The sequence below is a fragment of the Elephantulus edwardii genome, unplaced genomic scaffold (assembly GCF_000299155.1).
Source record: "Elephantulus edwardii isolate Elephantulus edwardi_28Jun2011 unplaced genomic scaffold, EleEdw1.0 scaffold00126, whole genome shotgun sequence".
In the NCBI taxonomy this organism is placed as follows: domain Eukaryota; kingdom Metazoa; phylum Chordata; class Mammalia; order Macroscelidea; family Macroscelididae; genus Elephantulus; species Elephantulus edwardii.
In genome coordinates, this window is record NW_006399876.1 from 4,123,964 (window position 1) to 4,148,144 (window position 24,181).

The following is a 24,181-nucleotide window of genomic DNA, read 5'->3' on the forward strand; positions in this document are numbered from 1 at the left end:
CATTTGTTGCTTGCTGTTCTGTTAAATTTTGCTATTCTGACTGGGGTGAGATGATATCTCATAGTTGTTTTGATTTGCATCTCTCCTAGAGCTAGGGATTTTGAACATTTCTTCATGTGAGACAAGGATTTTGAATCTTCATCTCACATACTTTGGGCATGTGGCCAAGAGGAACCAGTCTTAACGTTTAGAAGGATGGAAGGACAGAAAAAAAAAAGGATGGAAGGACAGTGCAGGCCCTGGATGAGATGGATTGACATGGTAACTGGGTAAAGGAGTTGGGTATGTTGGAGTAAGTGAGACTGGCTCAGGATAGGACAGGGTTCAAGCTATATTGTACATAGGGTTGCTGCGAGTTGTGGGTGATTCAATAGCACATAACAACAACCATGTGGGAAAGGAACATGGGTCCATAGACAAATGTGTCAGTTAAAGGAAGCTGTGCATACAAGCTAGAATCTTCCAGATGCAGCCATGACCTTCAGAAATCATAGCCCTTCTAGTGCAGGGTCAGGGATGTGGAAGGTTCTGGATACCAAGGTCTACAGCAGGAGGCTGGGCTTTTGATGCATGCCTGCCCCTGAGTTGAAGGCAGCTAAGGGCACCCTGGCTTCCTGGTGCAGGACCAGCCCGGTTTGCCCTGTGCACAGCTCCCCGAGAAAGTGGGACCTGACACAGAAAAGGGGATGGGTGGGGCCAGGCTCTGCCCACAGAGGGCTAGACAGATGGACGGGGCTGGGCTGTCCCTAGGAAGGTTGCTGGCTACCCACCGCCACCCATACCAAGCATGTAACCTCAACAAGGTGAGGGGACCAGGCCCAGGGGTTGTGTTGGCCCCTGGTAGGGCGGGGCATGCTCATAAGAGCCTCTCAAAGCAGTTTGTCCACCCCAGTGCCCCCTTCTATGTGCTGCTGCCTTGAAACAGGGCAGGGCTGCCCCAGTGCAGGGGGCTATGGCGAGGGTGTGCAGTGGGCATTTCTTCCTGGCAGTCCTGGGCCTCCCAGGGCAAGGTGTGGGTTGATGGAGGGACCTTGAGCATGGCCCAGCTGTCAGCTCCATCAGCAGTGTGTAGACAGATGGACCAGGTGGTCTGTCACTTGCAAATTGATGGCATGGTCCCACAGGGGGCTCTGCTGCTACCAGTGACCATGGCCCATGGCTTGACGGGATATAGACAGCCAGTCTCCTCCCATGCAGTTTGCAGCCTCCGAGAACCTGGTGCAGGTCCGTGGGGACACATTTCAGCTTCAACAGCAATGAGTTGAATTGAGCTGCAGTAGCCAGAAGGGAGTCTGGGGGATGTAGTCTGCAGGGAGTTGGGTTACTGACCCCAAGGCAGGGGCCTCTCTGGCAGTTCAAATCCAGCAGCCTCCGCAGGATAAAGACGGACATTCTCTTCCAGCGCCTTACAGCCTGGGAAATTGGCTGGAGGGTCAGTTCTGAATTACTTCTGACCCCACAGCAATGAGCTGATTTGAGTTCACATGAGAAGTCCCTTAGTGACTCTGGCAATGTCCCTACATCATTCCAGCCATAATGGCCAGACTGGTCACTGGTTCTGCTGGATGGGAGAGGACAGGAATGGTTTTAATTTCTGAGGGCCAACAGAAAGCACAGAGTGGGCACTCCGAGTCCAAGGAATAGAATCCACAGAGGCCTCTCCTGGGGCCCCAAGGGTGCGAGGGGGGCCAGTGAGCAGGTCAGAGGGCAGAGGAGTGGCCCACAGGACAGTCAGGGCAGGACAGCGTGGTCTAGACCAGGCAGGCACGGGGTCCTGCTGGCTCCAGTGTCAGGGAGGGCTGCAGGGGGACAATGCACTCCATGGGAGGGCTTTCAGGGGGACTGACGGGAAGGAGAGAGACTTCAGGGGACACACAAGGACTGGGGGTGCCCAGGTTCTCACCTCTCACATGGGAAGTGGGGAAGCTGAATCAGGGTGACGGTGTCCTCTGAAACTCTCAGCCCAGCACTGTTATCAGCAGCCAGTTAAGGGGCCTTCTCTGAGCCGCTGGCTTGGGACCTGGGGGAAGGATGGTGGCTTGACCAACACCAGAATGACCCCAGCTACTGGTGACTGACTCTCATGTCCACCCCGTGCGTGTCAGATTAAAACTTGCCTTTGGAGTTTTAATGACTGAGTTTTCAGAAGCAGATTGCCAGGCTTTTCTTCCAAGGCACCTGTGGATGGACTCAACCCCCTCTCCCTTCCTTTCGTGGTTAAGCACACCAGCGTCCCATCCCACCCATGCAGCCAGGCTGCCTGGACCCTCATGACAAGCGTCCACACTGCTAGCCCGGTGTCCCTGCCACCCCTGCGCTCCACACGCCTCTCCCTTGGCAGCCCCTTGGGCCCCCAGGAGGGAGTGACCATCCACAGCCTCGCCCACGGACCTCTGCACTGAGGTAGCCCTGCCTCTGCTGTGTGGTGACAGCACCCCAACCCCTCGCCCACCCCTCTCAGAGGAGGTGCTGCTGGGACATGTGGTCATCCACAAAGTGCCTCCCCTGGCTGCAGTCACAGCTGCAGGGGCCGCAGGGATACTGGGCAGGGTCACCAGCATGCAGCCTGGGCTTCAGAGGGTCTCTGGTGGACCAGGTGCCAGGTTCTTGATGGGGGGGCCACGGAGCAGTTTCTGTAAACGCTGCAGTTTCCCATCTGGCAGGGATCCCACGTTAAAAGGGGTGCTTTCAGATTTGAAAACCTCCCTGGATCAAGGCAGCCTGTGATCTCGCTCTGCTGAGTGTAGAAAGGGAAACAGAAAGAAATAGAAGGCTCCACAGACCCGTTTTCCTCCAGGAAGGTGAGGAAGGCACGCGTGTCTCTGAACAGAGCCTTCGAGTGTTAGTGGAAGCTGAGTGAGCCCGCCTGCGTCTGAGCAGAGAGGACGGAGTTAGTTCGGAGAGGGTGTGGAAGGGACTCCATGGCAGTGGGGAGCCCCGGGGGGGGGTGTCCCCTGCAGCACAGATGAGCTGTGAGGAGCTGAGGCATGGGGAGCCAGGCAGGGACCCCGCCCCCCGCCTGCACAGTGAGGGTGGGTCTGAAACACCCCACCCCAAACTGTCAGCATTTCCCGTATGTTCTGACTGAGGGAAGCCAGCTGGAAGTCAGACCCTCGCTTGGGAATGAGAGGCACACGGCTGAAATCTCGATATTAGGGAACTGGCAGTCGCCGCCGTAAATGCTAATTAAATCCAAGCCGGGACTGTCCCCTCCACACACATTCATTCACGCTCCCCCGCCAGGCGCCTGTGTGCCCGTCCATTCATTCATTCACTTGAAGAAATGAACGTAGCTGATGGATGGCCAAGTGGGTGAGCTCTCTGTTCCACCCCTCCCCGAGTCCAGCCTGGACACTGAGTGCCTGATGCGGTGCTAACGGGCATAAAAGCTACAGCAGCAGAGTGACTGGCAGCTGAGCCCTCTGCTCTGGTCTCTGGTTCACACTCCCCACACCACTTACAGTGGGAACCCCAGTTTTACTAGTGGGGATATTAAGACCCAGAGAGGTAGAGGGTCTCTCAAAGTCACACAGTGAGGGGAAGGTCAAGCTGGGAGTGACACTCGGTCCATCTGCAGAAGCCATGCCCTGGGCCACCAAGCTCGCTGCGGCCTTGCTTAGCGTGGATGGTGGCAGGTTCAAGGCTCCGGGATATCGAGGTTTTGAAAAGATGCCTCCAGATCGATTCCAACTCCGGAGCCTCTCCCCGTCTGTAAGCCTTTATATGGAGAGGCCGATTATCTATATTTCACAGCACACCTAGTGGGTTTGAACTGCTAACCTTTTGGTTACCAGCCCAACATGTCACACAGCGCACCACCAGGGCTCTTTGTGGAGGTCTCTTGGTATGTGACATCAAGTCGAGTATGACTCATAGCGATCCTGCGAACAGCGAACCCTGTCCCACCCCAATCATCTGACTCAAGGTTACCTCAGTCTCCTAGGGTACAGTCCCCCCAAACCTCTTCCACGGGGAGCACTTACAAGGGTCCTGCAGTCTCAGAGGGCATGCTGCTGATTGCAGAGGACCTGAGTTCACTGGACCCAGCTCCTTCCCTCCCGGGGCCGGAGGTGGTCTCTGTTGGGCTGAGTCAACCTGGAGCGAGGTGTGCTGGGCTGAGCCTGCCTGGAGCAGTGTGTGCCGGGCCAAGCCAGCTTGGAGCAGGGCATGCTGGGTGGTGGCCTGAGTGAAGAAGGACCCCAGTGCATGTGCACCCATCACAGCAGCTGCAGCTCTGCCTGCACATGGGCTCTGCGGGGCGGCTCCAGCCTCCTCCACACCTGCCTCCTCCACGTCCCCTGCCTCACATGAGGTGGACCGAAGAGACCTCTCCTCTGGAGTCTTGACATTCTGAGCTGTGACCTTGCACAGTAGTCCCTGGATGGCACAAGCAGTTAACTGCCAACCATAAGGTGGGAGGTTCGAGTGCACCCAGAGGCACCTGGAAGCAGAGGCTGATGATGGATCTACTTCTGAACAACCAGCCACTGAAAGCCCTAAGAGCAGGGGAGGCCACGTGGTCAGAGCTGGCCCCATGGTGAGGGTGTGTGGTCAGAGCTGGGTCCACGGTGAGGCCATGTGGTCAGAGGTGGCCCACAGTGAGGCCACGTGGTCGGAGCTGGCCCTATGGTAAGGGTGTGTGGTCAGAACTGGGCCCACAGTGAGGCCACATGGTCGGAGCTGGCCCCATGGTGAGGGCACATGGTCAGAGCTGGCCCCATGGTGAGGGCACATGGTCAGAGCTGGGCCCATGGTGAGGGCACATGGTCAGAGCTGGGCCCACAGTGAGGCCACGTGGTCGGAGCTGGCCCCATGGTGAGGGCACATGGTCAGAGCTGGGCCCATGGTGAGGGCGCGTGGTCAGAGCTGGGCCCATGGTGAGGCCACGTGGTTGGAGCTGGCCCCATGGTGAGGGCACATGGTCAGAGCTGGCCCCATGGTGAGGGCACGTGGTCAGAGCTGGGCCCACAGTGAGGCTACGTGGTTGGAGCTGGCCCCATGGTGAGGCCACGTGGTCGGAGCTGGCCCCATGGTGAGGCCACTTGGTCAGAGCTAGCCCCACGGCAGCTGACAGCCTGTGGGTCAGAACAGAACCACTTTCCTCCTGCTCGGCTGCAGCTCCTGAGTGCTCTGGGATAGATAGCCTCTCAGGAGTGGACATCCAAGGCTTTTTGGCACAGGTTCCAAGGTGGCTCCTCCTGCCTGGTCGACCTGCAGCTGATTGGAAAGAGAGTTTAAGTGAGGAGATGAACTAGGGAGAGCAAGCAGTGACAGAGCCCACACAGACCACCTGCCCCAGGACGTTGTGTCCTTCAGTGTGGCCGTAACATCGTTGGCGGAAGCCAGCCATCCACTCACCCCTCCATCCATCACCTCACCTGTGTGTCCACCTAGCCAGCCAGCCGCATGCCGCAGCATCCACCCGTGAGAATCACAGCTCACTGCAGGTGCTCACTTTAGTGAGCTGGGAGAAGCACCCATCTCTCTTACTGGGTGCAGAAGAGATCTTGTGACCCAGCCCATCCTCTGTACAGAGGAGCCCTGGCGGCACAGGGGTTAAGTGTTCAGCTGCTAACCCGAAAGTCAGCAGTTCCAATCCACCAGCTGCCTCTCAGGAGAGAGACAGGCACAAATCTTTTCTAATAAAACTCCCTTTGCTTTCACCTTAAAAACAATAACAACCAAAACAACCATGAGATATTATCCCAGTCAGAATAGCAAAAGTTAACAGAACAACAAACATCAAATGCTGGTGAAGTTGTGGAGAAACTGGAACCCTTAGTCACTGTTGGAGGGAGTGTAAAATGGTGCAGCCACTATGGAAGGCTGTATGGTGCTTTCTCAAAAAGTTGCAAATAGAGACACCATTTGACCCAGCAATTCCACTACTGGGAATATACTCTAAAGAAACCAGAACTGCCACCCAAGCAGATATATGCACACCCATGTTTATCACGGCTCTGTTCACAATAGCAAGGAGTTGAAAACAACCCAGGTGCCTATCATCAAATGAATGGATAGAGAAGCTGTGGTATATTCACACAATAGAGTAGTATGTTGCATTGAAAAACAAGGAACTCATACACTATTGTATAAAATGGGTGACCCTGGAGGACATTATGCTGAGTGAAACCTCTTAGTCATAAAAGGACAAATATTGCATAAGGCCACTGTTGTAAAATGGGACTGACATAGGGGTTGAGGGAAGACAGAGAAAGATACGAGGAATGATGTATACTGCATTGAAACTGATGAGGGAGAGAACTATTTAAAAGGGAGATGTGATTAGGAATTATTGTCATGACAGGAGTCCAGAGTGAAGGCTACTTAGTGGAGTGGACCTGGGGGGAGGGATTGTGTAACAATGAAAGAATTTTACTTTTCAAAGAGAAGAGCAAATTGGAGGAGGGGAGGTTGGGCAGGGAGAAATGTGCAACAATGAATGAATGAATGAATGGAAACCCTAAGTCTCAGTAAACTTTCATTAAAATTAATTTTTAAAAAGGAACAAAAAATTGCTGGGTCAAATGGTATCTTTATTTGCAACTTTTTGAGAAAGTGCCACAATGCTTTCCACAGTGGTTGCACCATTTAAAAAAAAAAAGGAACAAAAAAATAATAACAAAAAGTTTTGCAGCCTTAGACGCCTGATGGGGCAGTTCCACTGTTTCCAAAAAGGTCCTTGGAGTTAGAATGGACTTACCTGTGTTTAGGTTGGCTGGTGTGAGCCTTTACCGGGACAGTGTTCGTGGCGTAGGGTGTTAGGTGTTGCACTCCTAACCGAAACGCTGGTGGGATCTGCCAGCTGCACGGTGCAAGGCAGGTGAACAGTCTCCTCCTGTGAAGGCTGGCCGGCTCCAAGCCCTCGGTACAGTGAGCTTGACCTTCACACCAGTGGATTTGTCTCTATGAAAATAGAACCCCATGGCTTACTTCTGTGAAGTCACTAAGTGGACTTCAACCACCAGCTTTAGATTTGTGGTAGCGAGCAGAATGTCTGTGGTGCCCAGGGACCTCTGTCTCGATGTGCAGTGTTGGAATTCCAACATTGGTTTGGGGGATGTGCCGTTGAACCTAAAGCTGCACTCTCCTTCCTGTTCTCAGTAGTGGGGAGGCTCAGCACCTGGCAGGCGATGCAGGGATGGCCACGTTGGAAGTCTTCGCTGGCTCGTCCTTGGGCTCAGGTGCAGTGTCACCTGCTGGAGGTTCTTCCAACAGCAGGAAACACCGCGTCTAGTTGTGCTGGCTGTTGGCCAGTGAGCAGATGTGGTCTCTCTGTGGATGGAAAGCGGTGTCCTGCGGTCTCCTCATGCGGCATGCTGGCCCTCCGGCTCAGTCCACAGAGTGAAGAGACCAAAGTCCCTGTGCCACAGATGGCAGCCCGAGTGCTCAGGGCTCAGCCCCGTCCAGGCCCACGAGCTCCGTGGGACGTTGCTCCTGGCCCACGTTTGCCACCAAGGCTCAGCTGCCATGTGTTCCGATCAGGAACTAGACCTGCCCTCCCTCCTCTTCCGCACTCCAGGCCCACGAGCTCCGTGGGACGTTGCCCTGACCCACAGTTGTCACCGTACCTCGGCCACCGTGTGTCTGTTCCGATCCTGAACTCGACCTGCCCTCTCTGCTCTTCTCCACTCCAGGCCCACTTACCCTCCTGGTGCCAGCAAGGACCCGCTGTCCGCCTTCGAGCAGCCGGGGCCCAAGCGGAAGCTGTACAGCGCGGTGCCGGGCCGCCTCTTCGTGGTCGTCAAGCCATACCAACCCCAGGTGGACGGCGAGATCCCCCTGCACCGAGGCGACAGGGTCAAAGGTCAGTGTTCCTGGGGCAGAATCAGGCTAGGGGGCACTCAGCCTCAGTGTGTCCCCTCAGGGGGCCTGCTGGTCAGCAGAGTCCAAGATGTCCACTCTGCAGGGTGCTCTGTGGCGGGCAGGCGTCGGGGCAGGGTGAGGCTGACCAGTCCCCTCCCTCACCGTCTCAGAAGCAGCCATCAGTGCCCGTGTGTCTGAGTGTATTGTTAATGGCTCTGGTTGGTTGTGACTCAGTGACCCTGCGGACAGCACACTGCTGCCCCCACCCCAACCTCATGGCCGTTGCTCTTCAAGTTCATTGTTACGGCTGCTGTGTCAGTCCGTCTCCTGGGGGATCTTCGGTGGATCCTCTCATTTACCTGATGTGATGTCCTTCTCCTGGGCCTGGTCCCTCTAGTGGTCAGATATGAACACTCCTCGGTAAAGGATTCCACTGTGTGGGCCTTAGGGCCGAGCTCTTCCCTCCTGAAGACATGGCCTCAGGCAGGTCCCAGGCGGCTCAGACTTGGTGTCAGCAGGGAGCGGTGTTCACGTGGTCGGCGCAGTGGGGCCCACAGCGAGGAGGCCTGCACGGTTCAGAGTTGAAATGTGCCCTGGGTCCTGGGCTGGAGGGAGAGTCCACCCTGCAGAATTCTGAGAGCTACAGTAGAAAAGCCGTCTGAGGGTAGCTGAGTTAGACCGTTCCTGGGGGACTGGGGAGCCATTGTGGTTCCTGTGTACCCGAAAGATCTCCTCTGTGAGAGGGAGACGCTCACTGTGATGGCGTGATTAGACCGAGGAAGGTTTGCAGGGGTGAGAACCAAAGACCATGTCACCGAAGGCCGGGAGTAAAGGTCAGAGTAGAGACAGGTGGGGCTGCGCAAGCACACAGGTGGTGGGAGCAGGAAAGGGCGCGCTCAGGGCTCCCAGCCATGCCCAGGGTTGCTTTGGGGGAAGTTTTCAGATGTACAGGGTAGAAGGTATACAGCTTCGGAAGCTGCCTCCCCTTCCCCGCTGACTACCTGTTAAATGCCGAGCAGGTGATTGAATCCCTTCCCCTCCCTGGATCACACACCGCGCAGGCTGTGCTCACCCCCATTACCCTGAGTTTCCAACCACACACACACACACACACACACACACACACACACGCACACGCGCGCATTTCATCAGCTGAGAGATCAGACAGGCCGGTGAGGCTCGCTCCTCCCTTCACCTCAGGGGATTTCTGCTGACCTCCTTTCCGCCGACCTATTTCCGGTCCACTTACTCTTTCCATTCAGATGTCCTTTAGCTACCGTTAGAGTCCATTCTGTGAATTCTCCGTGTTCCAGAAATGGGAGGGTGTCTTACATTCTAGAATTATAAGTGTTTTGTTTGCATGTTTATTTTCATCTGCCATGACCTGCTGTTGCTCATGCTGAAACTGTAATTTAACCAAATGAAATCTTGTTCTTCAACCTTGTCAGCTGGCGGAACCCCCACATCAAGGTCATTACCTGTAGCCGTATCTTTAAGTCCATCTTAGGCTCCGTTTCTTTTCTTCTGGATATTTATTCACTCACTTGATCATTGCTGTCAAGTTGGGAGTAAGTCATAACTGAGCCTGCGTTTCAGAACATGGAAGTCATGTGGATGGACATTGTCCATCTGTCTGTCTTCTGAGGAGTTCCTGGTGTGGTGGGAACCCCAGCAGTGTTGTTTAGGTTGACAGCACAGCTCCTTCAGGCCACACCTCCGAGTCTGTCTGTCTGTCTGTCTCTCTCTCTCTCTCATAGCCATTTTCTTCATTCTTCACACGTGTAGTTATTTTGGGTTGTATTTTGGACATAATGTATCCTAAGTTGTGGAGATTCTGGCTTTTTCCTCAGGGAACTTATTTCTTTTGGTTTTTGTAGATAGTTTTCTTGGCCAAGCTTTCAAAGAAACGCTTTCTTTAATCAGTGGCAACTACATGCTCAGCTCAAATCTTGTACTTGCTCTAAGTTGACTCTCCAGAGTTGCTTTCAGGCGGTGTTGTTAGGATGTTAGTCTTAAGGATATGGATGAAGAGATGTGGGAGACTGAGTTTGCTGAGTCCTCTCTGCTCTCTCTGCCTTTTTCTCTTGCTTGATTCTCTTGCTTTCTTAGAATTCATGATTTCCCACTTGTTCAAACATTCTTCTAGGTCATATAGCCCTTGGTGTGTCCACTTGCTGTACAGAGGTAACTTGTGGTCACTATGAAGCTGAACACTGTGACACTGATATGTCACATGAGATAATGGTTACCCATGGTGGACAGTGTTTGGTGGCATTCCCTAGGTGAAACAAGCTTGGAAGCAGGAGTAGCCTCGACTTCTGTAATAGCTTGCCTCCAGAAACCCTATGAACCTGTTGAAAGGATGAAACACACACAAGTGTTGAGGACTTTCTTTCATAGGGTCACTATGAGTCGCCTACAACTCGATGGCACTTAACAACAACACAACAACATGGGTTGAATTCGAGAGCTCTAGCGGCTTCTTGTTTTTTGTTGCTGTTGGAACCGACCCATGGCTGACCCTTCAGCGGATTTTCAGGGGCAGTAAGTGTCGTGGGAGGAGATAGCCCATCCTTCTCCTGCAGATTTGAACTCTGCCGTTGAGAGCTTACCTCTGGTGGCCTCGTGGTCAGGAATTGCACTGCCAGCACAAAGGTCCGGCTCCACCAGCTCTTCTCTGATAGCAGGATGGGCAGTCTCCTCCTGTGCAGTTTACCGCCTCCGCAAGCCTGCTGGAGGGTCAGCTGTGGGCTGGTTCTGACCCGACTGCACACAACAACATGGATTGAATTTTAAAGGAGCTGCGGTGGTTTTTTAGTCTTGGCTTTGATTTTTATAGTTTGTTGGTTTTTTTTTTAGTGGCTTCGTGTTTAATGTGTCCGACTGTTCACCAGTGGGCAGATAGTTGAAGCCACTGACACTTCGTGGGAGAAAGATCCGTAATCTCCCTTGTATAGGCTTATCGGCTCAGAAGTCCCAGTGGAAGGGTGTCAGCAGGCAGATTGGATTCCCTGGCAATGAGGTTACAGATCGAATTACATTTTCCCCACAATACACACTATAATTCCTAACCTCTCTGCCTGCAGTTGCTTTCCCATTTGGGAATAGCCTGTCTTTGTTATGTTAATGAGAGAATTAATGTAGGGTGCATCTTCAGTTAGTCTCTTCTGAGCTATAAAGGAGATTAAACTAGCAAATGAGTGAAGTGGAGTGAGTGAGTGAGTGAGAGGTGTCAGGTCACATGAAGGTCCAGGAACAGAACCTCAGCCAAGCAAAGGCCCTTCCCTAGGCTCCACGGAACAGTCCTTCCAGAGCTGACACCCTGAATGAAGACTTCGGGCCTTCGAAGCAGTGAGAAAGCGCGACTCTGTCTGCTGAGGCCACCCATGGTGGTCTGTCTGTCATAGCAGCGCTGGAGAACAGAGACTGTCTTTACCTTCCTGGTTCCTCAGTGCAGAGGGATGCAGGTGCTTCCCCGTGTGTCCCCCCCGCCCCCATCCTGCTGTCGTGACTGGTTAACTCCCTGACAGTCATTATAGTACACAAAGGCACAAACCCCTGCCTGGCCCTCCCCACACCACCCCTAGGATCAACTCTGGATCGGACTGTGTGAGCCACCGGGTTTTCATTGACTGACATTTGGAAGGAGCTGGCCAGGCCTTTTTTCCTAGTTCCCCTTTAGCCAAGATCTGCAGTGAAACTTGGTTAGTGTTGTAGCAACACACAGGCCTCCAGAGACAGGCAGGAGGTGGCCGTGCATGCAGTGCACCGACAGGGGTGGGAACCAGGTCACCCAGGTGGAAGATGAGAATTTGACCCTGAACTTGCACCCAGCCTGCACCGAGCCCAAGCTAGTAGACATGGAGTAGGAATCATTCAGTCGCCTGCTCCCCTCCTCCAGACAAGCACCCACTCCCCATCTGAGCCTGGCCGCTCCCACTCACCTCCCAACACGTTCAGGGGCTGCTGTCCACAGACAGCAACTACACACATCCTTGGCCTCCATATCTCCAGGTCTTACCTCACCATCCACCCCCAAGTCTTCACCACATACCCCAAGTCCTTACCATGCACTCCAAGCCCTCACCATGCACCCCAGGTCCTCACCATGCACCCCCACATCCTCACCATGATCCACAAGTTCTCACAATGCACTCCCAAGTCCTGGGGACTTAACAGGCTGGCAGGCTTCAGGCAAGACAGAGAAGGACCCAGAAAAATCAATCCAGGCTTGTTGGCCAATCTCTCGGAGCCCCAAGCTACTTCACATCTGAGAAGATGAGAGTTGGGCCGCCAGTGGAAGCCAGCATGAGTGAGCGCCTGCTGTTTACCAGATACAGCGCGTGACAAGTTACACATGTGACTGTATATGAACCACACAATGAGCACGGCCAGAGGTATCGGGTCTTGTCATTTACAGGTGTGTGTCAGGGTGAGAAATCTCCCCACCACCCCAGCTCGCAACTGTATTCAGGAATGCCTGTTCCCACCTGGACACAGGTGTGTCTCATTGACGGCCACGAAGTCAGATCCCTCTCCTTCTCAGTGACCCTGCAGGACAAATAGAACTGCCCCATAGAGTTTCCAAGGCTATAAACTTTTATATGGAAGCATATGTTCTCATCTTTCTACCATAAAGCTGCTGGGTTTGAACCACTGACATTTTGGATAGGACATAAGTGCCTTAAGAGCAGTGCTGTCAGGGGAGCTCTGGTGGCCTAGAGGTAAGGAGCTGCAACTACAATCCCAGAGGGCCCCCTGTTCAAATCCACCAGGTGCTCTGCCGGGAAAGGAGGGACAATCTCCTCCTGTACCAGTCAGATCTGATTTGACGGTACACTCACACAAAATAATAAAAATAATAATAATAATAATAATAAAAAAGAGAAGTGCTGTCAGAGTACCTGACGGGTAAGGCCATGAGGCACATAGTCTTGCCCTTGAACATGTGAGTGCACAAAAGGTCACGTGTGCAGGCTCTGATGTGTGGCTGGCCCAGAGCCCATTCATGGAGGACTTCCTCGGAATAACCTTAAATTGGCCCTGTAGTGCAACGTGGTTTACACAGTGGATGTCGAGTATGGGACCCGTGCCCTGCCTCCAGACTAAGCCCCCTGCCTCTGTCTCACAATGGCTGTGAAGGGCGAAGTGGAACGTCCCATAGAGTTCCGTCTCACAGCATCTGTATAGGGAGAAGTAGAATGCCCCCATAGAGTTTCCAAGGCTGTAATCTTTATGGGCACAAATTGCTGCCTTTTTCTCCCTCCGTCATACTTGAACCACTGACCTTTAGGTCAGTAGTCAAGCACTTAACCATTATGTGTGTGTGCACACACACGCACGCACGTACACACACACACACACACACAGAGAGCTTTAAGGTTGCCCTGTGGACATAAACTTGAGGGAGCTCTGGTGCCTGTTGCCTAGGGAGTTGGGCTGCTAGCCCACAGGCAGCACCCCTTGGACTGCTTGAATCCACTGGTAATCTCAGGGAGAAAGATAAACAGTCTCCGTCTGTACAAAGTACAGCCTCCAAAACCCACCAGAGTGTCAGCTATGGGTCTGTTCCAGCTCAGCGGCAATGAAAGAGAGGGAAGATGTTATCGTTTTGATCAGGCCCTGGATGGAAGCCACTTCCCAGCAAATCTAGGAGGTTATCCCTGGACAAAAGCAAGCTGAGTGTTTTTATAGAAAGTGGAGGGCAGAAAGAGAAGAAAAGAAGACACAAAGGAGAAGGTGACAAAGCAAACCATCCTTCCTGAATTGGACGCATCACAGTCACGGAAGGGCAGGACACACAGAAGCCCAGACATCAGACTCACCTACTCAAAGAGAATGAAACTTCAGAGCCAGCCTGCAAATGTGCAAGCAGAGCTAGTGAGGGCTCCATGGCAGGGGACCCAAGGAGCATCTGAATCTCTTTAATGCGTTCTTTTCTTGCATGTATTTACTCTTCACCTAAAGTTGTTTTTGTTGTGAAAAATGTACACAGCACGACTCACACCCATTCAAGAGCTTCTCCATGTACATTTTCCAGATTCTTCAAGTTGTGCACCCCGCTTACTCTCCTTGTCCAAAATATTCCTCCACTATTAGCATAGAAGCAGCACCCCCTAAGATTCCGATTGAACTTTTTGAGCTGACACTTTCATCTTATAGAGATAATTCTTCACAAGAATATAATACACAAGGCACACATTCTTTGCTAATTAAACAGTGAAGGACATCGTTCAGATATGTTGTTCATAGGATTACTATGTTTCATACTCAATTTGATGACACCTAACAACAACAACAAAAAAACCCCAATAGCAACGTAATTTGATTTGCAGAATAATTCAGGGGAAAGTGTTTCCTTTTAGGTTGAAAATGAGTTCAGGGAAATAGTTTTGAGGGTTTCTCCAGCCTCAGTGGATCCAGAAAGTCTGGATTCCATGAACATTGTCAATCCTATTCCACATCTCCCCCTTTTTTTATTAGAGTTCTCTGCCTCCTGGATGGTTGTTGTTGTTTGGGTTTTTTGTTTCTGTTTATTGGTTTGGGGATTTTTTTGGTTGTGTTGGACTTTATTTCCTGCAAGAGGCTTTTCAACTCCACAAAATTTGGAGAAAATACAAATTCAACATCACATATACACAACATGTATCCCTCTCTTTCCTATAAAGTTGACCACCAACTGCTGTTTTCATAACAATATGCCCAAGAGCTATGCCTGGCCCTGGTCCTCCTGCCTTGTGTCTCTTGGCAGAAGCACCACTGTTTCTTCTGCCTGCGATGCAGCTGAAGCCAACCAGATGTGCAGGGTTCCCTGTATCAGGTAATTCTTTGCAATGCATCATCCTTTCTTCTTTATATTTACTTCTCTGCTCTCTCCAGATGGTTATAAAAAGCCTTCCATCGATTCTATTGGTCTCACAATAGCACTAACACTCTCAGAAGTGTATACTTGATATAGATTAAGCATGGAACTGTAAGATGTGATCCCCGAGAGGGGCATTGTGAAGGAAGCTAGCGAGCAGTGATAGTGTTTTCATTCTCTGTTCAGATGACAGGGTGGTTTTACACATAGCGGCACTGGAAGCTAAATGGCATTATTACACCCTCATCAGAAGGAAACTGAGGCACATAGAGATCCTAGAGCTTCCTCCAGAGTCACATAGATAGTATGTGGCTGAGGTCCCATTCAAGATGATGCCAAAGCTCCTCCTAAGCCATTTCCTTCTCCCCTGCCCTTTGAACACAGTCACAAAGAAAGGAAAACACATTCTGTTCCTAAGATTTTGACAGGGACAATGTGGGCATACCCAGGTACAGCTCTGAGACAGTCCCCTTAGATCTGGCATCCATCAGAAATTATGTTGAAGTTCATGGTCAGCAAAGCTGAACAGCGTCTGAGGGATCAGAATCAATATGTGCTGTCTGCTGATGTAGCTTTTCTGCTCCATTTAGACCATTTCTTTAAATGATTCGGCAGGAGCAATAAAAACCTGTGTTTTCACTTCAGGTGACCTTCACACACTATGGGTCGAGTCGTGCTTTATCTTGCTCAGAGATTAAAATGAGAAATAAAAGAAAAGGCACTTCTGTGGCCAAGAAACCCTTTGGAGTAGTTCTGGTGCCTCAGAATCTTGTGTAATTTAAAAGGAGATTAAGATATTTAGAGATCGCATTGATTTCCCCGATGCCCAGCATATTAAAGTAGGGTAGGAGCTTCCTCAGCATAGCACGAAGCCCAAGAAATGAGACCCTTTCTCTTGATTCCCTCCATTCAGTGAGCTTTGCTGTCACCTCCCAATCTTTCCTGGGGGCGCAGGTGGGTGCTTGTGACTTCATCCTCCAGGAGTCACTGGGCTCCTCTTTCCTTGGTGCTCAGCATCAGGACAATCTAAAGCTGAAGAGAACGTTGCTGCCAGGGAGTTCACCTCTGAAGGAGGGTACACACAGGAGGAAGCCACTCAGAAACGAAGCCACTTGGCCTCCCCTCCTGGCGGTCATGTTGATGGAGGAACTCGTGGTGCCCAGCTACGTGTGGTGAACTTGACATTCTTTAATGGCTTGTGTGTTGCTGTGATGACAGAAGCTAGGCCATCAGTATTTCATATACCAGCACGGTCACTCTGGGGCAGATTTCAGTGGCGCTTCCAGATTGACAGTCTAGAAAAAAGACATGACAATTTTCCCCCAAAACCAGCCACAAAACTCTGGGCCACGGTAGACTGCATTGAATACAGCCCTGCAGAATGGAAGGTATTCAGTGGCCACAGCAGTGGACTTGAACCCCAGCAACTGTGGTAACAGTGTAGGACTAAGCCACATCCGCTGCATGAGGGATGTCTGTGAGTCAGAATCGACTTGCTGGCCACCGGACAATGGCATCATTTCATTTTAACTGTGTATCCGGCACTTTACCAGGGAAGCGATGCCTAAACCCATACCCACCAGTTTCCTGACCTGTTAGTTTAGGTCAGCCTTTCTCATACCAGTTCTGACCAGACTCAGCCTTGTGCCACAGTAGGAGTGGAGCGCGTCCATGTAGATTTTTTTCCTGGATATGTTACCTGACTGCATGATGACATCATGGTGCATGTTTCTGTCTCAAACAGTAACAAGCCCATCAACAAATGAATGGATAGAGAAGCTGTGGTATATTCACACAATGGAATACTACGCTGCATTAAAAAACAAGGAACTCATAAAATATTACTCAAAATGGATAACTCTGGAGAACATTATGCTGAGTAAAGTATCTCAGTCACAAAAGGACAAATACTGCATAGTGCCATCGTTGTAGAATGGAACTGACATCAGGGTTGGAGTGAGACTGAGAAAAACTGGATAAATTATTTATACCGCATTGAAACAGATGAGGGAGAGAACTGTTTAAAAGGGATATATATGATTGGGTATTATGGTTATGACAAGAGTCCAGAATGAAGGTTGCATAGTGGAGCATACTCAGGGCAAGGGGTTGGGGGAGGTGATTATCTACTAATGAAAGAATTTTTCTTTTACTTTCCAAAGAGAAGAGCAAACTAGGGGGAAGGGTTGTCAAGGAGAAAAATGCAACAATGAATGAATGGAAATCCAAAATCTCTGTAAACGTTCATTAAAATTAATAAAATATAAAAATTTAAAAAAGAATACAATTGTAAAAAAAGAAGTCAATAATAAATTTAAAAGTAATGATAATAATATAAAAAAACAACAGTAACAAGCCCCTGCTGTGTGGCAGGCCTAGGGTGATGCTTGATGGGTGGGACCAGTCCAAGCTCTGTAGTGCTGCTATGTCAGTAATGCCACAAGGGGTGGCTCTGACCAATAGGAGGGTGATGGTCCCTTACAGTCCAGGAGGCTAGGCGTATGGATTCTAGAGGATGGCTTTCTTTTTATTTTTTGACAAAAGTTTGTATTTAGAATTAGCCCACTGGACTCAGTTTAGATGATCTCAACTTTGTTGGCAACATCCAAAGCATCACAATGAGGAGCAAGTCAAACATAGGCCTTCTTCTCTCCATCAGGCCTAATCAAGGTGTTGACCTTGACCACATCAGTGTCATAGAGCTTCTTTACAGCTTGTTTAATTTGGTGCTTGTTGGCCTTGACATCCACCATGAACACAAGTGTGTTGTTATCTTCTTTCTTTTTCATGGCAGATTCAGGGGTCAGGGGAAACGATGATGGCATAGTGGTCAAGCTTGTCTCTTCCAGGGGTATTTGGGCTGCCTTTGGAGTCTCAGCGTCTTAGGCTGCCGGAAAGTGGGTGACATGTGGATCTTCTTTTTTTCTGGCTATGAATGCCCTTCAGGATGCCTTCTTGGCTTTTTTTTTTATTTTATTTTTAATTTTATTTTATTATTTTTGTGTGTGTGTACCGTCAAATCAGATCTGACTGGTACAGGAGGAGATTGCCCCTCCTTCCCCGGCAGAGCATCTGGTGGATTCGAACCGGCCTTCTTGGCTTTTAATGCCTTTGTTTTGGCTCAGTTTTGGGAGGGGCAGGGGCTTCCTTCTTCTCTTTCGGCACCATCTTTGTAGAAAGGCTTTCTGCCTGTGTGTCTCCTGGTTCTAGGAGGTTCCTGGCACAGGGACCCACAGTCAGAAATTCATGCTATATTCCCAGCTCTTCTTTCTTGGTTATACTGACATCCTTCCCTTTCTGCTCACTTCTCTCTTCCTTTATCTCCTGTAAGATAAAAGATGATGCAAGCCTCTTCCTGGGGGAGCTCCTCCTACCCTGGATCAGGGCTGTGACCAGGTTGAGGGTGTGATATTCCACCAGAGTTGGTTGCATCATGGGGCATGATTACATCTTCTGTAACTGACACATTACATCATTACATATATCAAGAACCATGGCCCAACCAGGTTGATTCTTGTTCCAGGGGAAAAAATTCAATCCATGATGGGACCCAAGGACATTGGTCTTCTCTCAGTGCTTACGATGCAGAGTGTGGTCCCCTTGAGGACAAGATCACTATGTATCCCACCACCTTCTTCATTAAGGGGGTTTATTTTGTGCAACTGAAGATCTTGGAGATGGGACAAGTCACGGCAGACAAAATTCTCTGCCTATGGTACAAGGCATGAGAATGGAAGGACTTCTAACATCTGCAGCCTCTCCCATCAGCCTCCCTGACATGAGAATGAGATCTCTGGACAAGGGAGATTGTTCTCCTTCCTACTGTCCTTGCTGAGGGACACTTGACAAATCTTTGTGTCTACAGGAAGCACTATGGAAATCACAGCTTCCTTGGTGGGTTTGTCTGAGGGGTGCCTGGCACTTGGTCCCCTGCCCACTTCCTCCCTCCTGCAGTAGAGCCACCTTTACAAAGTCTACAGAGTGGGGGTACTTAAAACAACAGATGCTTATCCTCTCACTGTCCTGGAACCTGAAGTCTGGACTCAGGACATCAGCAGGCTCATAAGAGAAAGGATGCTTCCTTGTCTGGCCCAGTTTCTAGTGACCTCAGCCAGTCCTTGGCTTGTGACCACATCACTCCAATCTCTGCCTCCAGTCACATGGCCACTTCTCTGTCCTGTCTCCTCTTTGATTAGAACATCACTCAGATGGGATTTGAACCCACCCTACTCCAGTGTGATCTCATGTGAACTTCAGTAATTACATTTGCAGGACCCTATTTCCAAGCATGCTTTTGTTCTCAGGTGCTGGGCTTGGGGTTTCAGCGTATCTTCTGGGAGACCACTGTTAAGCACACCATAGCCCTGCCTTCCTGGTGTCTGATGTCCACGCCCTTCTGTTTTCTCTAGTTCTCAGCATCGGTGAAGGCGGCTTCTGGGAAGGCAGTGCCCGTGGCCACATCGGCTGGTTTCCGGCTGAATGTGTGGAGGAAGTGCAATGCAAACCCAAGGACGGCCAAGCAGGTAAGATACTCGTCCTCCAACCCCCTTGGTTCTCTGATCTCCAGTCTGGGGTGCTGTACTGTCTGTCAAGCTATGGTGTGCAGTAGGAACCAAATACTGCAATGTGGGAGAAGGTGAGTTCCAGGTAACACCTTCTTCAGATTTCCAAGAACAGGTGGATTGACTCTCTTCCCCTGAACTCCACCCAAATGAAAAATCCACCACAGAAAAGCATGGTGGCTTTTAGTTAAAAGTCTGCATAATATAGTCTATAGAAAGCAAAGATCTTAAGTCTTAGCAACAAGGAAAATAGACTTACTTATGGGTTGAGTAAGTGCGTGGCTCTTCTATTTCAGTCTCTTATATTCATGTCACAGCAGGTATGTTCCAGTTTTGTGGCTTATCCTAAGGACTGTGTGGTCAGAATGTCATGGTGAGCATTCCTGGGAGAGTTCCGTGCAGACAGTAGGAGACGGTTCCAACAGCTCTTAGGACTCCCAGATCTAGTACTTGCTGAATATGGTTTTGAGACTAAGAGCCTGATGATTGGACACCTTAGAGTGTCAACATGAGACCACTTGTCTTGAGAAGAATTATGAGCTTATCAGGAAACATGACAGCCGAAGGTCTTGAGAGAAGTTGGTCTACCCTGGCTGTGAGTGAGATGCTTGTCTTGAATCTAACGTCAGCAGTGGCCATGCTCACTGGGCTGGCAGTGGCTTTGTTGGTGCCTCTCTGCAGATTCTGTGCTCTGCTTGGAGATGATCGTCCCTTTGAAGGTGGCCATGGCCAGTTTGGCACAGCGGAGTGGGCTGGCAAATGAGGCATTCTCAAAGTGTAGCCCCCGTCCTAGTGGTCTCTCTGACCAGTGACTCTCCATGACCAAGCAGCTTCAGTCTGGCTCCCCGTCCGTTCTGTCTGTCTGCCTGATCTCCCTTGGACCAGCTGGCTTTGCAGGTCTGTTGGGGAATCCCAGCCGGACTTCAGGCTTCACTTTGCTGTTGTTCAGCCTCTGCTCCAGGTCACACAGCGGGGGCGGGTATGACACGTTTGCCATGCTGGGAGTGTCGGACGATATACAACTCGAATGTCACTTTGAAAGAGGAGCTAGATTGTCTGAAGCCTGTCTGCTCCCCATGGAAGAGGTGGGGTGCTCTGTGGTCAGGGACAACTGGAGGCATCTTTTTCTAGTTAAGGTGACGGGAATACTGAGTCTTGGTCTCCCCATAGGTGAACTCATGACCCAAGTTGACCCCACCTGCCCACCTCCCTCTTGATCCCTCTCCCATGTCCTGCTCCCTCTCCTGCACCTTCTGGTTGCAGAAGATACTAAAGGTGTCCTACACCTGGGTGGGGTGTCCTGAGTGCCAGCTCATGATGGACATGTTTGCCCCTCTTACTTCTCAAGTCCCTGGAACTGTCGCTCCCTGAGATGAGAAGGGCAATGGCTCAGAGCCCCTCTCTCCTCCCTCTCCTGCTGGCCACCTGTCCCGTCTGCCTGCGCTTTCTGGGGCATCTTCTCCCGCTTCCCTGGAGAGAATGTGTGGTTTTCCCCACCGGCCATTAGCATCTTCCTTCCCAGGATGGCGGATGTGGGGGGGCTTGACCAGGCTGGTGTGCGTCCTCCAGAAGGAGGGACCATGGCTGTGTTTGTGCTCACGGTGGGAGGCAGCTGTCAGAGTGAAGGCAGCCTCTCGGAGGACCTTCATGCTGCTCTTTGCACTTGACAGGTGATATGGATGAACTTGATCTGCCTGGACCAATCAGGGTTCAGCATCCCAGAAGGTTCTGGCAGGGCTTGCAGAGGGTGCTATCCATGAGCGGTGGGTGACATGAGCACGGGACATTCACTGGTCACAGTGCTGGAGACTCGGGATGTCTGTTACATGTTGGGACGGTTCCAGCCTCAGCTTCTTCCTGAGTCCCAGGGAGTGATGGGTACCCAGGTGCTGCCATTTTCCTTCAGGACCTTAGGGCTGGAAGGACAATGTACGGAGTTCTGGTCCTGGGGGAGCTCTGAGTCCAGGGCCATGACCCTACTACCGGTCAATTCAGACGCCGTGCGATTGACCCCTGCTGAGCCATGTGTGCAGTGTTGTGGTAGAAGGAGAGGGTGCCACATGGAGTGGGTGCATAGATGGCCCAAAAGGAAGCAGCTTTGTGGGGGCCCCTGACTGGGCGTCTAGAATCCTGTTCCTAATGCTGTCTGGAGGAGACACGAGTGAAGACTAGGGTTGGCCGGCGATTTCTGGTGGGCATTCTTGGGGAAGAGGAGAGCCACTAGGATGTAGGATTTGCTCCCTGGGTCTCGTGGACGAGCCACTTGTTCCTGGGAGGTTCTTCCTGCCAGGTGTGTATGTGACAAGGGCTGCGATTACTGTTTGCTTTTCTCTTATTAGTCCTGACATCCACTCCGGGTGGGGCAAAGTGAGTCCTCTCAGCTGCTAACTGAAAGGTTGGCACTTGGAAACTACACTCTCTCGCGGAAGGTACCTTGGGAGAAAGGCCTGGCGCCCTGCTTCTGAAAGCTGGCAGCCCGAGAACTCCCAGGAGCCGGGGTCCGCGCAGCCGCCCCTGGTCTGGCTCCTCTTCTGCCCGTTTGCCGCACGTCCTCCTGTTCCTGTAGGAATGCTTGCCTGGCTCCTGTTGCGCTTGGTCATGAACCAGGTGGTCTCCCTGCCTGACTCGGGAATGTTCTGGTATCTACCAGTCTTTCAATTGGAGGTGACACGCCCATCCCAACACTCCTCCCTCTAAAGAGGTTCATTCGTTTACAAAACGGAAACATCCAGAATCAGGCCTCGCTGGACCCCAGTGCTCAGACACTGGTTCCGTGAACTCTCTCCCTCTCTGGCCTGAGTCCTTGCTGGAGGCTTAGTGTCGGACTGCCTCAGCTCTGGCCATCGTCATGGGTGGAGAAAGGACGATGGCCAAAGACAGTCGGGCACGTGGACAGCAGGACGAGGAGGGCAGGCGGAAGCACAGAGCTCCGTGGGCAGCAGTGTCCTACCCTTTGCGCACAAGGAGAGAGTAACCTTGACCTATTTTCCCTCCAACTAGAATCCCTGCCCCCAGAGACAAAGAGGAGGCAGGAGCTGCCAGCTAGGCTCTGGGTTGCCCAGGCAGGGGCCAGAGGAGTCCCTCTGCCAGCATCACGGGAGGGGTGCGGGGGCTCTGGCTACCTCTGCCAAAATCGCCTCGTTCTAGTATTTTCAGAGTGTTTAAAAATACAAGCAGCCAACACTATTAGCACAATTGTCTCTAAAATATTAATGAGGAAGCGAATAGGCAGTTTGCAGAGCGGCTGCTAGATGTTCCCACACGGAACGTAAAATGAATGAGGACACGCTGTCCCGGCTGCTAATGACTGTGTCTCTGTTAAACAGGGAGGGTGCAGCCTGCCCCCCTTCTCCTCTTTACGCCATTTTATTACAATACACGTGGAGCCTGGCTGTTCCGGGTGTGTCTGTGTGCTCTTGTCCCGAAGCAGCCGTTGCGTGTTTTCATTACCAGCTTCCACGCTCTGCTTGTCCTGAAATAGACTCGTCCTGGTCCATCCGTGGCTGTGGTCTCCCCGAGGGGTGGAGTCTTCTGTGTGGCTCTGGCCCTGAGCCCTCCCTACCTGCTTTTACCCTCCCAGCAGTGGGGGAGGCTGGCCTAGGGTTGCCATGGCAACGTGGTGATGCTGGGTACCAGCTCTGCCCTTGTTCCCATCACAGCATCCCAGCCTTCACAGGTCCATTTTGTTGAAGGCAAGAACTGACCCCTGTCCTGAGCTGATTACCTCACCAAACCATATGCGGACCTCCCAGCAAACAGACACTCGGAATCTGGCTCAGAGTCACAGCTTCAGCATCCACATGCAAGGTGAACATCACCTCTGACTTAAAGTGATAGCCCTGAAGCCAGAGGCTGGCCATTGACAGGCTGTGTGGCCCTGGGCAACTTGCTCCCTCTCTGAGCCCTCTTGTCCTCTTCAGGGAAATGGCACTAGCCAGCAGAACTGTATTTCAATGCAAATAAATGCACACATTTTACAGATTTGTCTAAGCCGCTCAGCTTGCTGGCACGTTAATTTCCAAGTGAGCCGTGCATGTTATATGCTCATTCCAATTATTTGCATGGATGCATTACATGCAAAAAATGTGTTCATGTGTCTTCCACATGGTTGTGAGGATGGGAGGTGTCCAGAGTGGTCACCTCCCATCGTGGTGAGCCTGGCTGAGCAGTGGCTACCATGTCATTATCGCCTGCCCACCCCGTCTGCAGATCCCAGAGGAACGAGGCATGAGGAGAAGGCAGCACATTAGAACACTGCTTCTGCCAGGGCTCCACCCCAGCCCTGCAGACTCAGAAGATCTCACTGGAGCTTGGGAACCTGTGTTTCAGCAGTTTTCCAGGTGGTGTGTTTGATGAGCTGGGATCAGGAAACTCATGTTGGCAAAGATTGCATCTATGCAGCTGATCCGGGGCAAGTGGGTTGAGCAGGGTGGGGAGAAAGTGTAGGTTCATTTGTAAACAGGTATCTGTGAGGCAGATTGATCAAGGAGTGTAGCCCTCGATGAGAGCAAAGTGTATGAAGGATGCAGCTGGCTCACATTGGTGCATCTTGTACCCAAGACAGTGTGCAGTAGGTGTTAGGGATGTGTGTTCCAGATAATGGGGTGAGTGAGTGGATGTGTGGATGGCTGGATGGAAGAGAGGATGGCTAGGTGTATAAAAAGGATAGATGAAGAGATGGGTGGGTGGATGGACGGATGGGTTAATTAAATGATGAATGGGTGGATGAATAAATGAGTTGATGAGTGGATAAATAGATGACGGCTGAGGATATGAGGGAGTAGGTAGATGGGTGGGTGGATGAGAAGGTGGCAGACAAGGAGATGGATGGATGGACGGACGGATGGATGGATGGATGGACGGACGGACGGACGGATGGATTAGTAGGTGAGAGGATGGGTAGATGGATTAATGAATAATGGATGGATGGATGGATGGATGGATGGATGGA

The 24,181-nt window shown here is 51.4% G+C and overlaps 1 protein-coding gene across 1 annotated transcript in view; it reads left to right on the top strand.

Annotated features, from left to right (window-relative positions):
* SHANK2 (SH3 and multiple ankyrin repeat domains 2) overlaps positions 1 to 24,181 on the top strand; it is a 617,206-nt gene that overhangs the window by 248,788 nt on the left and 344,237 nt on the right. The window contains exons 11-12 of the mRNA XM_006893221.1: positions 7,638 to 7,807; positions 19,078 to 19,191. Coding sequence (XP_006893283.1) covers positions 7,638 to 7,807; positions 19,078 to 19,191 — 284 coding nt within the window. The remainder of the gene's footprint in view (positions 1 to 7,637; positions 7,808 to 19,077; positions 19,192 to 24,181) is intronic.